Consider the following 15,329-nt stretch of genomic DNA (forward strand, 5'->3'; position numbering starts at 1 on the left):
TCCAAAGAAGAGAATGCTCCTTGTGAGTGAGGAGGCAGGAAGCCAAAGAAAGGATTAAGAAATGAGATGTGTCCTTAAAGCGTGGGGGAAAAGAATGTAGATTAACCTTTAAGTAAGGCTAAAGGGAGTACAGGAGAACCTGCAGTGTAACTATGCAAATTGCAGCTGCTGAAGAAAGGAATGGGCAAAACACGTAAAAAAATTGTAGACCTGGTGATAAAAAAGCAAGGGCCACTTTGAGAAGATACTAAGACAGAAAATAAAAGCATAAAAGAAAGTACTGAAAGCAGATTTAGCGAGAACTGTTCCTTTTACATTTGGAAAAAAAAGAAAAAAAAAAGAAAAAAGAAGGTAGTAGGAGCAAGGACTTTGGGAGAAGAAAATTTAAAACAACAGCAACAACAGCATGGGTATGAAACTGTCAGTCACGGACAAGACATAAAATCACTCTCTCACCAGATACAGAGGCAGAAAATGGGAGAAGAGTGGCACCATTAGCAGTGTGGTGTCTGAGGAGCCTCCAGACAGATACCCAGCCCAGTTGCACAGTGCAGCTGTTCAGTGTCCCCTCTCCTCTGTCAAGATGAGCGTTTACAGTAAATGGGCACAAAGTGGAAAACTGCAATGTCTCTGAAATGCTAAGTGGCCAAGGAAATACTTGTGACGCACAAAAGCAGAGTTTGCTTGGATTTCACAGCATTGTAGAAGGCTTCTTAAAAAGCCGTAACTTGAAATTTGCACATCTGTATTGCTACATATTCAGGGGATATTCAAACAGACTCGGTGTGCACAGAAGCTCATGATGTATCCTGAGCCTGCCCCATTGCTACATACACAGCAAGGGCTTGGTGCAGTGTGTTAGCACTTGGAGTTACATGTAATCATCTTAGTAGGGGAAAACAGATGAAAGAGAAATAAGACTGTTTTTATGAGGCTGAAGGGAGTGCAAAGAGCATGGGGAGTAACTGTAAATACCTGAATTCACAGCACCTGGAGCAAGGCATGGCGGGGGCACCAAGATTTGTAGTCATGGTGACAGAGAAACAAGGGCCTCTTGAAGTATTTTTCAGCCCTGGTGAGATGGTGCTTGAAAACAATTTGTTGCGACTGATGTGTCTCTATTCACTTTGATTTACAGGATAATAATACTACTATATTTGGGATTCTGGTTTTCCAAGATTCACAGAAGACTCTACTTATTTAAAATGTTACAGCAACAGGCAACTTGTGATTCTCATTGTGACTAAATTCTGTATTTCAATTATTTGCAAATCACCTCTTATCTATCCTGCAGTGACTTTTAGTGACTGGTGATGAAAAAAACCACCCCTGACACTGAAAGGTTGTGTTTTTTTTTAATTGTAGTCTTCAGATTTTATGAGCTCTTAACACAGTATGCAAATGTAATATAAAGCAGAGACCAAAAGAACAAGCACACATTTGTAAATGTGTCTAGGATTGCTGTGGAGCTTTTTAGATGAACGAGTGTGTATTGGTAAAAGCAGTGGCCAGTGTGGGAAGAAAGTTCAAAATGGCTGTAGGCTGAAAGACCGTGTGGAAAAACAGGAGACAAGCAGTGATAATTATAGTCATCTAACAGGGATACACAACTGTGAAACATGTTTAGAGTGAAATGTCTTTCGTTTTGGACACTGTTTTTGAGCCATATTACCCTCTGATCATATTCTAGTAGAGCATTATAGACTGTTGGAGGTTTTTCACATTCACAGTCTCCTATGCAGATGTCACTCAGAATTTCCCCACAACATTTTAGGGGCTGTAGTCCTGGGCCCAATTTTCATAAAACTTTACAGACAACAAGACTCAACACACAGTTTTATGTTTCTAATGCAAAGGCCAGACTATGGAGATAGTTGCCCCCACCCATCCGTCCTGGTTGTGATTATACTGATCTGTAGGGTTCCGGCCACGTCATTTTATTCATGCAAGTGACTGATCTAACAGAAAATGGTAAACACCTTCTCTCGGTTTTCTGGCATCCTTCTTTGCTGATAAAGATATGTAAACAAGTGCAAAGCACACAGGACCTCAGCTCCCAGAACGAACACACAGAGGTGTGATTGTAGCTTTTCCTCTGCTCAGTCTTTCTCTCTCTTCCAAGAAAATACATGAGGTTTGTTGGCAGGGGTTTCTTGTGCTGCTTTGAGGTGCCTTGACAAGCTGTCACTTTGCTTCCTTCCCACAGGCAGTCCAAACAGGCAAGGCTGCCTCTGGAGCCCCTCTCGGCTCTGAGCACCTGTCACTTCTGCTGGCAGAGTTTGAGCAGGAGAGCTTATGGCACCAAACAGCTGTGACAGGTACCCAGTACAAGGCCAGCACAATTGGCACTACTGCCATGAAAGGCAATTTATTTAGGATAATGAGACACAGCACTGGGCTTACAGCACAACTGAAAATGACTGTGTGTCAAAGGAGTGTCAAAGGCAGAGAGTATGAGAACTTCTGCAGATTGCCAAGGACAAGACCTAAGTCCTATAGATAACCCCTAGAGCTTTGTGTCCAGACAACAGCCTGGAACCATGAGACTGGACGACCCTTCTCATGCATGACTCCTCATGCTTGTTGTCCCTTCATTACTTGTTTACTAACAGCACGACCCAATGGCTGCTCATAATCTGGGAGATGGGAATTCTGTTCCTGGCTTTGCCATTGAATGCTGCATTCCTCATGAACATTTGTGTAGCCTAGCTGTGTTTCTCCTATAGTCTTCTCTGTCTGTTTTATCTGTAGAGGTATCATCACTGCTCTAAAGAAAGTCTCTTGTTATGCATTTTTCAAGAGCAATTGGAGTATTTTTTAACTAATACTTGACCCATGCTTGTCTGCAATGTTCTTGCTTAGTGTCTGTTCCCTGTGTGCAGTTGCCTTGTATTAACATGGCCTTACTTAACTCATGGTCACTTCTGTCAGCTATTTCCCACAGTTCCATACAAAACCAGACTTCATAAAAACAGACACAAACAGTTTTTTTTTTAAAAAAAAGCTCATCAGTTCTGTCTATAGCTGACCTCTATACCGGTTTCCACTGTGGTCTATTTCAGTGTGTATGTTAACTGTAAAAGAGGTAAATCTCTCTTACAGTTTGACTTTCCTGTTTTATATTGGCTCTCCCTTCTTCACTGTGCATTGCTGATGTCAATCTATCTGCAATCTGTCTAGTTCTCTTCCTCTGAACTATGTGTCTTCTTCTTATCCGCAGTTGTACTTCCATGCCCATCTGTACTATTATTTTAATTATCTTTGAATACACATTAATAGTAGTTCTGAACACATGCCAGTGCCCATTTTTTATCCCATCTCTTCCTTTACTCTGTTTTATATTCAGTTTCCTCTCAGGATTTAATCAGTAGAAATTATATGCTATTATTATCTTTTCCTTTTGAGCAGATTTAGTCATAATAACAAGGCTTACAGGGAAAGAGCCAAGTCTTGTTGAAAGATCTGATCCAAAGCTCATTACCATGGTCACTATTTTTCTGATAATCTTCCTACTATATTTCCCTGCTTCTATAGACTCTGTCAGATCTGATAACATCTTAGAAGAATGCTTTCCTCTGAGTCCCACATCTAGCCTAAAACGTGCATTATGTTGGGAACCTGAAATGTGTTCAAACGGTATCTGATCTGACACTTTCTCGCAGGATGTCCTTTTCTGAAGTATTGCTCTTCCTTCTATTGCTTCTGATAAGGCAGCCCATTAGAAGTGCTAACTTTTGACTCAATTCTACCCTTTGGGTGGAAGGGCACCATTTATATGTCTCTAAGTTGGGATGCTGGTAACATACCTAGTTTTAATTTTCAAGGATACTGGACTGACAGCCATGTTGAAATCCCTGGTTAGTACCTTTATTCTCTCTAGCAGTAACTTCAGCCTTGTCTTAGGACAAGGAGGATCTATATCAGTTTCTAAGAGGCAAACACCGTGAGGCTTCCTGAAAAGGTCTTGGTGACTTTGCTGTGAGAAGGGTTAGGATTGTGGTAATGGTTTTGTGACTCACTGTAGTTTGCAACCAAACGGACATTGGTTCCTAACTAACCCTGAGAATCTGAGCTGGGCGGTTGCGTGTGTCCCCTCTGCTGTGACAGTTGCATCTGTATGACATTTTGCTGACAATCTTCCGATTAATCATAGAATCACAGAATGGCTTGGATTGGAAGGGACCTCAAGGATTATCAAGCTCCAATCCCCCTGCCGCAGGCAGGGCTGCTAAATTAGCAGACTTCCATCAGGTTTTTCTGGTGAGCCATCTAGTAGATACATTTCTTGTGGTGTTTTCGGGAAATGTAACATTTAGCTTTACTAACCAGGCATTAATTGCAAGCAGGTAACTAAATGAAAGTACTCACCTTAAAGAAAGCTATTTGGGTTTCTTTTGAGTAGATTACAGTCTCTCTCGTGTGAGTCATCTTTGTCTCTTCTCTAAGGGTTTTATCTAAAATATCTCAGATTTCCTTTATGTGTGAGCTATTCAGTGGATAAAGCTATCTGTAATTTTACACTGACATAATAACTTATGTCTGTGTTCTCATGAAATGAGACATCTTTTCTGCTTTCCAGAGTTTATGTTTCCTGTAAACCAGTTAAATCACTGGAAAGAGATTTCTTATTCTGCATTCCACGCTGGTAACAGAAAACAACAAAACACTCGGTTCAGGTTAACAGCTGAAAAACATTAAATGCATGCTTTTCTTGATAGGCTCACTTGAAAATATGTGCAGTTAGTTATAAAGATGGCAATATAAATTCCTTAGCAGTCAATAGTTTTTTAAATTGTATAGATCAATCTAACACAAATAGGAGAGAGTACTACTTTAAAAAATAATTAGTTTTCTAGTGGGTAGAGCTACAAAGGACTTTAATAGCAGACCATCAAAGTAGGTACAGTAAATTATCAGAGAAACAAATACAGACTTCCTTTAAATCAATGCCAAACTATGCCAGTGGGCTTTGAGGCATCAATTTAAAATAATGATAGCACACAGAAGGAGCTACTCATCCGGAGATTTCTTAGTCCTTCCAAGATGTGGGAATCATTCCGTTTTCCTAACAGACAGGGAAAATGAGGTGCAGATGCAAAAAGATATGCTGGCAGTCTCAAAATGTGTGAGTGGATGGAGAAAAGCTGAAATGTGCTTCCTTTGTCTCAACAGACCTCATTACCAGTGGCACCAATAGGAAATGTTCTATTAGAGTTATCACCCTTTTGAGGTGTTGGATGGTCTCTGGTTGCAAAACATTCTTGCACTGATATATGGTAAGGACAGGAGTCAGTTTATAGTCTCCATGGGTTCATGGAGACTGTACACGTGGTTCATTCCTCCCCACATGCCCCGCTGCTGCTTTCCCATCCCATGCTTCACTAGGAGCTTCCTGCTCCCCAGCTTTAACCTTTGTACTAATGACTCTGGAAATTCCTTTGGATTTTCTTCTCCCATATACTGGAGAAGAAAAGTGCTTCATTAGTTCCTTCAGTGCTCCCCACAGTTCCCTCATTTTTTTCCTACTCTTTACCTCTCTACACAGGCAATTTGTACAGTTACCTTGTCCTCACCAGTTCCAGAGTTCCTTGCATTTTGCACCACACTAGGACTTGTGTTCCTCCCACACCTTTTCTATCTGTCTGGAGAGTGAATCATTTCTGCGTCTGTGGCAGGAAGGGCAGCGCCATGCTGGGGGTGTTGTTTATGCTGGGAGAAGCTAACAGCAACTGTGCAGACCTTTGATGAAAAGACAATTACAGGCCAGATTGATGGCTACTGGATGCCCTCACCAGATGCCAGGGCTTCGTATATCCTGCATTTCCCTCTTCTCATTTTCTCCAGGATGAGAAGGGCACTGCCTATGGATGTGTAAAAACATTTCCTAACAGTTTAGAATTGGTTGGCTGTGGTGTTCAAAAGCCATCTGCACTGCATCTGAAGAAAGGAATGTCACCAAGCTGACTGTAAGGACTTGAAAAGTTGGCCGACTGATTCCCAAATGGAGAGCAGAGCTGGCTGCTGTTGGTGAAATTCCACACAGACTCACGACATTCCTGCCACCCTTTCGGTCTCTGGTTGAAGTCAATGATTGACACCAAGTGCGGGGCTGGGGGCAGAGTACATAGGAACATGGATCTTTGTGAAATTCAGTGTTGAACCCTCTATATGGGGGTCATAAAGACAGTCTGAGCATCCACAATGCCTTTGCCAATGAAGTAAACCCGGGTTTGTGTTTCCTCTGCAAAGCTGAGTCAGTTTCAAAGCAAGCTTTGCCCTAATTCTCCCATTTTGTGTAGAAATCAAATTTCAATTCTTATATTCTCTACTCCTTTCCATTAAAAATAAGTTTGATGATAGATCTCGTAGACATAATCATGATAAAAATAAATGAGCTTATCTAAACTGCAGTTACAACTTAGTTTTTCACCTATCCAGTCACTGAACCTATCTTTGCCATTAATGTTAATTCTCACTACCATTAAACACATTATATTTACTCACAGGTTGTGTTGTCTATACTGTATTGGACTCAGAATGCCTGTTTCTAACTGGTTTAGCATTGGAGATTTGGGAAGAATGATTTCCTATTATCACTCTGCAAACAAAATAGATGTATTAAAACGAGAACATGTCAGTGCTGTTTACCTAAGTCCTTTTTCCTTGTACATTGTTCACTGCATATCATAGTAATTTGGTTCTAGACATTTCCTAGTGAAGGATGTTGCTATCAACAAATTCTTTGAGTATGCTCATACATATGTTTGTAATTACTTTGTGTGTATTACTCTAGCAGACAACCAGGCATATCTGATGATCTTCCTTCATCTTTCACAAACTTTCTGAATGAGTTCAAGGTTTTGTTGACTACCACTACTGCATAAAGAAAAGATTCATCCACACACATCACAATTGCTTGGTTGCTAGGAGTATTTTTAGCAGCATGATTTGGTAATTGGTTGCAAATATAATAATTCAGGAAGACTCACACCTTTGCCCATCTAACAGTGATACAAGAGAACAGTGAGGGGAGAAGGCGATTCATTGCATTCGATGTGAGAGAATGGGAGAGAGCTGCACAGAGCTCCTGCCTCTCTTGCTGTCTCAGGTGGGTGGAAAGAATGTGGAGCCATGGAGCTGTGCTCTTTCCCACCATACCTAACAGCACAGTAGACAGCTGCTAAGACAAGTCAAGAACTAGATGCTGTAGTCATCATACATCCAGCAGACTCACTCACTTTAGTGGAGCCATGAATAAACACACTGACCCTTACTCACGGCAGATTATTATCTCGTGGTCTAGCTGTAAGTGGATTTGCTCGTACAGACATATTGTGTTGCTCTTTTTATGTGCATCTTTCCCTGTGGCAATACCTTGTTCAGTAGGGCACAGCTGGGATGAAAGACTTGATGGATCTACAGTCATCCCCAAAAACTTAGAGATCAAATCATGTTCTCACAGAGCTGTTGTATCATGCTACAACCCAACCAAATTCCATTTCCTTCATATTTTCAAGGAACTTGATTTTAAACAGTCTGATTTTCTAAAGGCAGAAACAGCATGAAGAGTTTTCTTATAAGCAGTGAACGAGCTGAATACAGTTACTTCGTGGAAGCAGATGCAATCCATCTCCCCTGTACCTGCTGCTGCTGCTGCTGCTGGGAATTCAAACCACCAGCTCTGTGCAAATGCATGAAATTCAGAAAGTGCAGCTGACTGGAACCAGGAGGTGAAATAGTGCAGCTGAATTTCATTCCCAGGTGGATTGGAATGTTAAAGGAAAACAAACAGCCTGATGGAGGAAAATAAATGAAAATATCTGTTTTACCTAGATACAAGAACGTGGATGACAACCAAATCTTATGAAATAAGAGTAGGCAATTTTTATCTTGATGCTGTTCCTTTAAGCCAGCCTGAATTTTGTTGGGAAAAGGTCTTAAGGCATTGAGCAATCTCTGGTTTGGGCAATCATGTTGCTATGCTTCATCGGTTAAGCACAACAGTAATTCAGAAAATGAAGCCATGCTGCATCTGTCATATCATTTAAAATTTACTTCAGTACAGCAGGTATTTGAAGATTGCAAAATGAACCACATTATCCAGAAATATTCTGCCAACACTGGAGTCCATTCTGAACCTGATGGGTTTCTTTAGCTTCCTTCGGAGGAGCCAGAGGTTTCCTCCTTCCCCCACCCCATGCAATATATTCCAGTCAATGACACTATTGAAATTCCGACAGTAATTTATATACAGTAACTGGCTGCCCTCAGATGAGACACTAAACAATTTCTGTGCAGCAGGCTGCATTTTTCTCTTGTGAAATACCACAGTCTACTTGCCATCACATAACATTCACTCTCTTCTCCTTCCACACATAGTTTTTAAGCACTGTTGACAGTTTGCAGGAAGGACATTTAAAAAAAAGACGATAAACAATCTTAAGGAAATATCCTTAGATAGGACCATCCATAGGTAACATTACTCACAAAAATAATCCCTGTAGCTTAGGAAAAAACTATAAATATATCTCCCATCCTGGAAAGACAGTCAAGCATAGTCTCTTTATACTTGCTCTGTTGAAGGCAGTGGGACTGTGCACATAATTGAAGACAACTATGCATCCTAAGTTCACAGACCAACACATACCTTCACACAGCAAAGCTTTCCTTGCTGAGCAGAGAGCCTCAGCAACAAGTCAGGCAGGGAGCTCCTACTCCCAACTTTGCAATGGGATTTCAAGGATTTTGAAGTTTTATTTCAGCATGGAAGGCTTCTCCTGTGTTAATGATCTAACTGTATATACATGTGTACAGGGGAGGTTACTTTCTGATGTTTTTACTCCATATTAGCACTCCCTGATTATTGCTAGTGTCCTGCCACACGGGAGGAGCCTTCCCAGATCCAAACATTGGTCCGTTTTGTGGGGAGTTGTTCTTAGTTGACAATTGTCCTTATTACAGACCGCAAAGATCTCTAAAATCAGAATACTTCATGAAAAACAGGCTTGGGTCCAGGCAGTTCCATCTGTAATGAGCTCAAATATGAACTTTGCATCCAAAAATCCTTTTGCAGCTTGGGCCTGAATTTCTGATCCAGATGTTCATTCCCTGGCTGTCCTCCTCTGGCACTTCATCACCTCCTCCTCTTTGTGCATGAAAAAAATACACTAAAAGTAAGCAACCCCCCAAAAAGATCAGTCCCAGCCCTTAAGAAGACCAAATAGGCACTGATGTCAAGTCTTGTGTGTGTGATTTTAGATAGAAATCTAAGGACGGGTAACAGATTTACAGCAATATGTACGATTGAAACGAGCGTGGGGGCACAGCGAGCGCCGACGGCAGCACTCAGCCCTGCCTGCAGCTCCCCACAGCCGGCAGCGCCATTCTCCTCACAGCCTCCTTCTGCCCCCGAAACCCTCGGCCAGCGGATGGGACGACACAGCCACCGCCACAACCGGGACAGCGATGCCAGCATCCCTTGGAGACCGTTTCAGGGCGCTTTTTTTTAATTTTTTTTTTAATTTTTTATTTTCTTTAAGAAAGTTGGTGCGAATCCGTCGAGATGAAGGAGCGGGGGAGAAGATGGCGAGACGGTGAACAGTTTGTGAGACGGGCGAAGTTTTTGTGAGGTGGGGAAGTGCCACATGGTGCCTGTAAACACAGCGAGGGGCGGAGGACAAACCCCTCCCGCCGCCCGGCGCGCCCCGCCGCCTCTCCTCAGGCAGCCCCAGCCGCAGCCCCAGCGGCCGTTCCCGCCCTCCGCCCGAGGCCCCTCCCCCCGCTGGTATGTGGCGGGAGGGGCGGAGGGGGGGAGAGTGGAATGACGCGGGCGCGCGGTCACGTGACACGCGAGGAATGCTAACAATGTAGCGAATGTCCCGACTGCGCCCCGCACTGCGCCCGGGACGGCCGAGGCGGACGGAGATGGAGAGCGGCCCGCGCCGTCGGGGCCGCCGCCGCAGCGCTGCGTGACGGAGCCGGGACGGCGCCCCGAGGAGGTGAGGCGGAGAGCGAGGAAGGGCGCGGCGGTGCGGCTCTTCCCCCCAGCCTGGCCGCCCCTGGACTTCCACCCCGGATGCTTCGCTTCACTGAGGGGAAAGTTGGAGCCCGGGGCGGGCGGCTGTCCCTCGTGCGGAAGGGGGGCTCGGGGGCCGTCGCGTCCCGTCACCCCGCCCCACCCCCCCGGGCCTCGCCGCTGTCCGGACGCCGTCTGACGGTCCGTCGCGGGGCGACCCCTCGGGCTCGGCCCCGGGTCCTGCGCGCAGCGCGCGGCCGGGGCTCCTCCCGGGAGCTCTCCGCCGGCGGGGGGAGCGGCTCCGGGGCTCCGGGGGCTTCGGTCCGGGCCCGACCCTCCCGCGGGGCTGCGCGGAGGTGCCGCGTTCCGTCCGCCTCGGCTCGCTCCGCCGGGCCCGCGGCTCGGCCTGAAGGTCACGGCCCGGATCGGCGCCTCGGCCCCGGCCCTGCCCGCCCACCGCGACCGCGGGACCCGCGCGTTGTCGCAGAGCGCTCTGCCTGCCGCCCCGGGACCGCGGCCGTGCGTTGCGCTGGGAGCTGAGCGCCGAGTTCCTGTGGGACGGTTTCGTTAGAAGGAGAGGAGGGTGATCTGTGGAAAAGCCCTGCTTTTGGTTCTTGTTGCTTTTAGCGTGCGTGCGCTTATAAAGGGGAGCCTGGTCTGTAACGCGGTGAAATTCCTGGCTCCTCTTCCCCAGGTTAGCGTTAGACCTCCAGCACGAAGCGGCCAGGCTGTTTTCGTGTGCTTCCGAGCCAGAAAGCCCAGCGCGATGCCAGCAAACTGAGAGTGAGAAGGCAGCTGCGTCCGTTCCTTCAAACTTCAGTCCATAATTCTGCAGCCATCAGTAGTTCCTCACCGTGCCGGCGCAGTTGGAGGCTGGGAAGCAGCTTGCCAACTCAAGGTCTGGGACTTTGCTCCTGAAGCACAATTGAGTTTTAGTTTCTTGCCGGTGTCCTATCCCACAGAGCCGCTGGCATTTGCAGCCTGTTGCTGAATGAAGAAACGGGAGTGAGTAGGCAGTGGTGCTGGGGTGGCAGACTTCAGCATGTGAATGCAGCGTGGCTGGTTGGATGCTGCCGGGCAGCTATTGGTATTTCTCAGATGAAGAAAAAAAGTCTCAGTTACTCAAAAATTGTTCTGACTTAGTGTTGTTAAAAATATTTAAAAGATTATTTCTTCAGAGTAACAGGCAAGCTTCTAATTAACACAGAGCATGTAACATTTTGGCAAGAAAAAAAAAAACACAACAATTAAAGAAACCCAGCACCTTAAAAGTATCTAATCAAAATGGCTTGAAGCTCAAAAATAATTCTGAGAAATCACTTCTCATCAGCAATAAGGCTATGGATATATCTATGCAGTAGGCAAGGTGAGTTTTAAGATTCAGTTACTTAATGTCCAAATGCACAGTCACAAATCCTTAGATGCACTGTTTCTTTTGAGGCATATAATCCTTTTATTTGCACATGGACTTTAAAAAGCAGGCAGCTTGTATTTATAAATTACCCGTAATACTTAATGTCCTGATTTCTTGGCTGTTCTTGAATATCTTTTTTTTTTTTTTAAAAAAAAAGCAACCTTCTGCAAAATATGAAGCACATCTACAGTTCCAAGTTACTGTTGTTGCTGTTCTCATTGGTACTGCCTGAACAATCAGCGTTGCTTTCTCGTTTAGCTGTGCTGTGAATGCAAGCTGAAGAAGCTGCCAGCTGGCTTGACCTAGCATTATTAGACTCAAGCCTAGGCTAAAGGTCACAGCAGTTCTTTATGTGAAGCATGTGTGTAAGTGGGAAGGCAGTCCTTTGTGGCAAAAAGGTGGGGAGGGTTGGAACTCTTCCTGCACATCCCAGGCCTGTGGGTTGGCACAGGGTTTGAAAAGAGCAAGAACAACCCGGATTCCTAAACCCAGCCATATGGTGCCTGCTGCTGTCAGAAAAGGAAGGGCAGTCATAGATCACATAATTGCTCTGTATCTTTCAAGTGCTAGCAAGTTATGATGTCCTAAGAAGGCTGTGATGCTGTCTTTTGCTTTTTAACACTTTACTAAGGCTGTGTGCTATTTGTTGCTAAATTCTAAGTAGTCAAAATTCCATCATGATCCTTCAGTTGGTTTTATCTTTGTTGAGCATAACAAAAGCATATTTTCTTGCCTAATAACTGATTTTGCAAAAATACCAAAACTTGGATAGTACTGTTGTTTTCTTTAAAGCAAGTGATGTGTTTAAAGCAAGTAATGTTGCTAAGTGCCAGTTTGCATGTTTGGATTTATGCCACTTAGTCTTATATGAGTTAAAGTTGCAGGAAATCCTTATAGTGCTGAGTCAAGAATTCAAGACCTTTAATATGTTAGAAGTAATCATTAGATAATTGTGCATCCAAATGTTAGCAAGAGATTAACATGGATCAGCACCACCGGTGTGCCCTTCTTTGTGTGCTATCCAGCAGTTTGATCCTGGAGCTCTCAGCATAGGTCTGTGCTGCTTTTCAGCTTGGGTGGTTCTGGGCTGCTGTTAGGTTGTGCAGAAATTTCCCTGGTGTGCTTAGTTAAAAGCATAAGATGTAGAAAGTACCTAAGGTGATCAGTCTATGCTCCTGTATTTCAAAGTGCTGAGCTATTATAAAGGACTCTCGGGTCTGACTTGGCTGTAATTTGCCCTGTGCTCAGTTTTTGGTTTAGAGGAGAGCTTGACTCCCTTGACAGTAAGACCCTGTGCTAATGAGGGGGTGATGATGGGCTTCAAGGGGTGTGTCTGGACTCCTGGCCTTCACGTAATCTGTTTGCTTGTCTGTGAGAGGAGGTGGTAAGTGTAAAGAAAAGGTTGTTTTGTTGGGAATGCTGTCACTGTCACAGGAACCATTATTGCAATGAATGGAGTGTATGACTATTTCTGGAGAAGCTTTTTGTGATATTAAAAAAAAAAAATACTGAGGCAGAAGTGAAGCCCCTTCATAAAGAGGGGAGGAGGGCTGAGTGGGAAGTTCTGCTCTACTTCTGAGTGACCAACCAGTACCAGTGCTTCACCAGCTTCTGTGTTGGTGGCTTCAAAACAGCTGGACAAAATTTTGACCTTCTCAATGAGGCAGCTGGAGCAGCAGGGTAGAGTCGCTTTGCAAATGCTGGCACTGGTGGCAGAAGCAAACTTGTGGCATCAGTGACGAACTTTTCAATCTTTTTTCTGAAATGCATTTTTGTATAATGTTTGGCACGTATGACAGTGCCACAAAGTAAATAAAGAATTCTGATTACCTCTTGATGTTGTAAGGATGTTGCAAGTTGCAGAGTAGCTCAGTTCTACTCAGTGGTTGTATAGCTGTCCTCTGCTGCATATCAGAAGAGGGATGTGAAGCTGTATCACAGCTGTGTCTCAGTTTTATGTGAGCTGCGTGAGCTTCTTCAGCCTTTTGTGCTGTTACTGAGTAGCTCCTTCCCCTGTCTTTTCCTATCAGGCAGAGTTAAGGTACGTACCACCGTTTTGATTTTCCCACCCCAGCACCCTTTAAAAATAATAATAATACAAAGAAATAAAACAAAACCCTTCTTCTAATTCCAGGGAGAATTCTTACCTTCAACATTGGCTGGAACATTCATGTGGAATGGCAAAATATCTTGTCGCTTTGTTATTGAAATGCTAGAAGTTGCTATGGCTAGAATCATCAATATTTCCATTATAAGTCTTTTTCATAAACTCTTGAAACTGAGCTCAGCTAGTGTAAAACAAACAAAATCTTAAGTGGGGGGAAAAATGTTTCATGAGCATACTCTTCCCTAATTATGAAACAGGATAGGCTTGTCCAGGATTTGGTTATGCAATGGGATGGGAAACTTGCCACAATTAGGTAGTGTATGAAATTCTCAAGCTCTGTAGTTTCTGAGGTTTTTATTTTCATTTATTTTCAAAACTAAGCCTTAAAGAAAAATCCTTTTTTTTATGTCAAGAAAGCCTTTTGAAATACTGTTCTTGAAAACAGATAAAGTGATAATCATCATTAATGGGAATCCAGCTGTGACAGCCTAATAGGCTAAACTGATTCACTTTCACTTGATTAATTGTCATGCTGTCCCTTTGGAGGTGTTTACAGTATTGACTTAATTACACATGCTTTCTGTTTTCTTTTGTTTCAGACACCGTCGGTCTGTGAAATGATGACTCCAAGGATTTTCTGTAGGAGATGTGAAGATCGTGAGCTGAAGTAAAATGCGGGCAGAAACCTCTTGAGGATTTTGCCATTTTTCTTCTTCCCTTTGAAGGATTTATGTTTACAAGAAATTGATACCATTAAGCGACACTTTTCAGAAATAAAGTAACTAAAAAAAAAAAACCTCCCCAAGAATAAAGCTGTATTTATGCTCAGAGAAAACTGGATTAACAATGAGGCCAAAGACTTTTCCTGCTACGACATATTCTGGAAACAGCAGACAAAGGTTACAAGAGATTCGAGAAGGTTTAAAGCAGCCATCCAAATCTTCAGGTCAGGGACTGCCGATTGGACCAGGCAGTGAAGCTTCTCTGGACCCTAAGATATTAGTAGGGAAGGATGCTGCAAGGCAGCAACAGATGAGACAAACGGCAAAGTTTGGACCTTATCAGAAAGCTCTACGAGAAATTAGGTATTCTTTGCTACCTTTTGCTAACGAGTCGAGCAATACAGCAGCTGTTGAAGTGAATAGGCAGATGCTCCAGGAGCTGGTGAATGCAGGCTGTGATCAGGTACGTATGAGTTTGAAGAGAGGGGAATTGTCACTGTGATCAAAATAAATTTGTGCTTGGTCTTAAGGTAACAATTTTGATGGTGGTTATCAAGTTTGCTAGTTGCAAAAAATGCACCAAATCTTCTGGCAGTTGTGTAGCTGAGCAGATGAACTTGCTGTTGAGTGTGGGGTTAATTCATGTTTTGAAAGTGGTTGTTGTGACCTGTAGCACTTCTGTGATTTCTTAATTTGATGTGTAAGGCTTAACAGGATAGCATGGGTTTTTTTTTTCTTCTCAGTAGTGTAGCAAGTTTTAACTCTGACTATAAAGATGGAATTTGGTCTAATATGTATAAACTCTATTCACTGTCACAAGCAAATGGAAGAAATGATGGATGTGGTCTTCTTTGAAGAAGCTCACTTGCTGTTTGCAAGGAGCAAGTGTAATAGGTTGCATGCCTTTTCTTCCTTACCTTCTTTGCTTCCACCAAAGGAGGGTAACCCTGTCTCAGAAAAGGAATTCAGCACAGAGATGCTTGTTTTTATCATCCTGAGATGGGTGTTGGGATATGAGGCTGCTCTGAAGGTAACACCTCCTATTTTGTTATCTTGGTCCACAACATCAGG

At 43.7% G+C, this 15,329-nt stretch overlaps 1 protein-coding gene across 9 annotated transcripts in view; it reads left to right on the forward strand.

The window, feature by feature from the left end:
- The first annotated feature begins 9,802 nt into the window (after positions 1-9,802).
- Positions 9,803-15,329, forward strand: part of LATS2 (large tumor suppressor kinase 2) — a 59,268-nt gene continuing 53,741 nt past the window's right edge. For 8 of the 9 annotated variants that reach the window (XR_016463373.1, XR_016463375.1, XR_004170151.2 and 5 more), the window contains exons 1-2: positions 9,808-9,998; positions 14,136-14,721. Coding sequence is in view for 3 of the 9 variants with exons in the window: in XM_031615877.2 (XP_031471737.2) it covers positions 14,383-14,721 (339 nt within the window). In the remaining 6 variants the exon portion in view is untranslated. Of the gene's footprint in view, positions 9,999-10,709; positions 10,914-14,135; positions 14,722-15,329 lie in introns of all 9 variants that reach the window. The other variant, XM_031615879.2, reaches the window with a different exon arrangement.

The sequence above is a fragment of the Phasianus colchicus genome, chromosome 1, assembly GCF_987193195.1.
Source record: "Phasianus colchicus chromosome 1, bPhaCol1.hap1.1, whole genome shotgun sequence".
Taxonomy (NCBI): Eukaryota; Metazoa; Chordata; class Aves; order Galliformes; family Phasianidae; genus Phasianus; species Phasianus colchicus.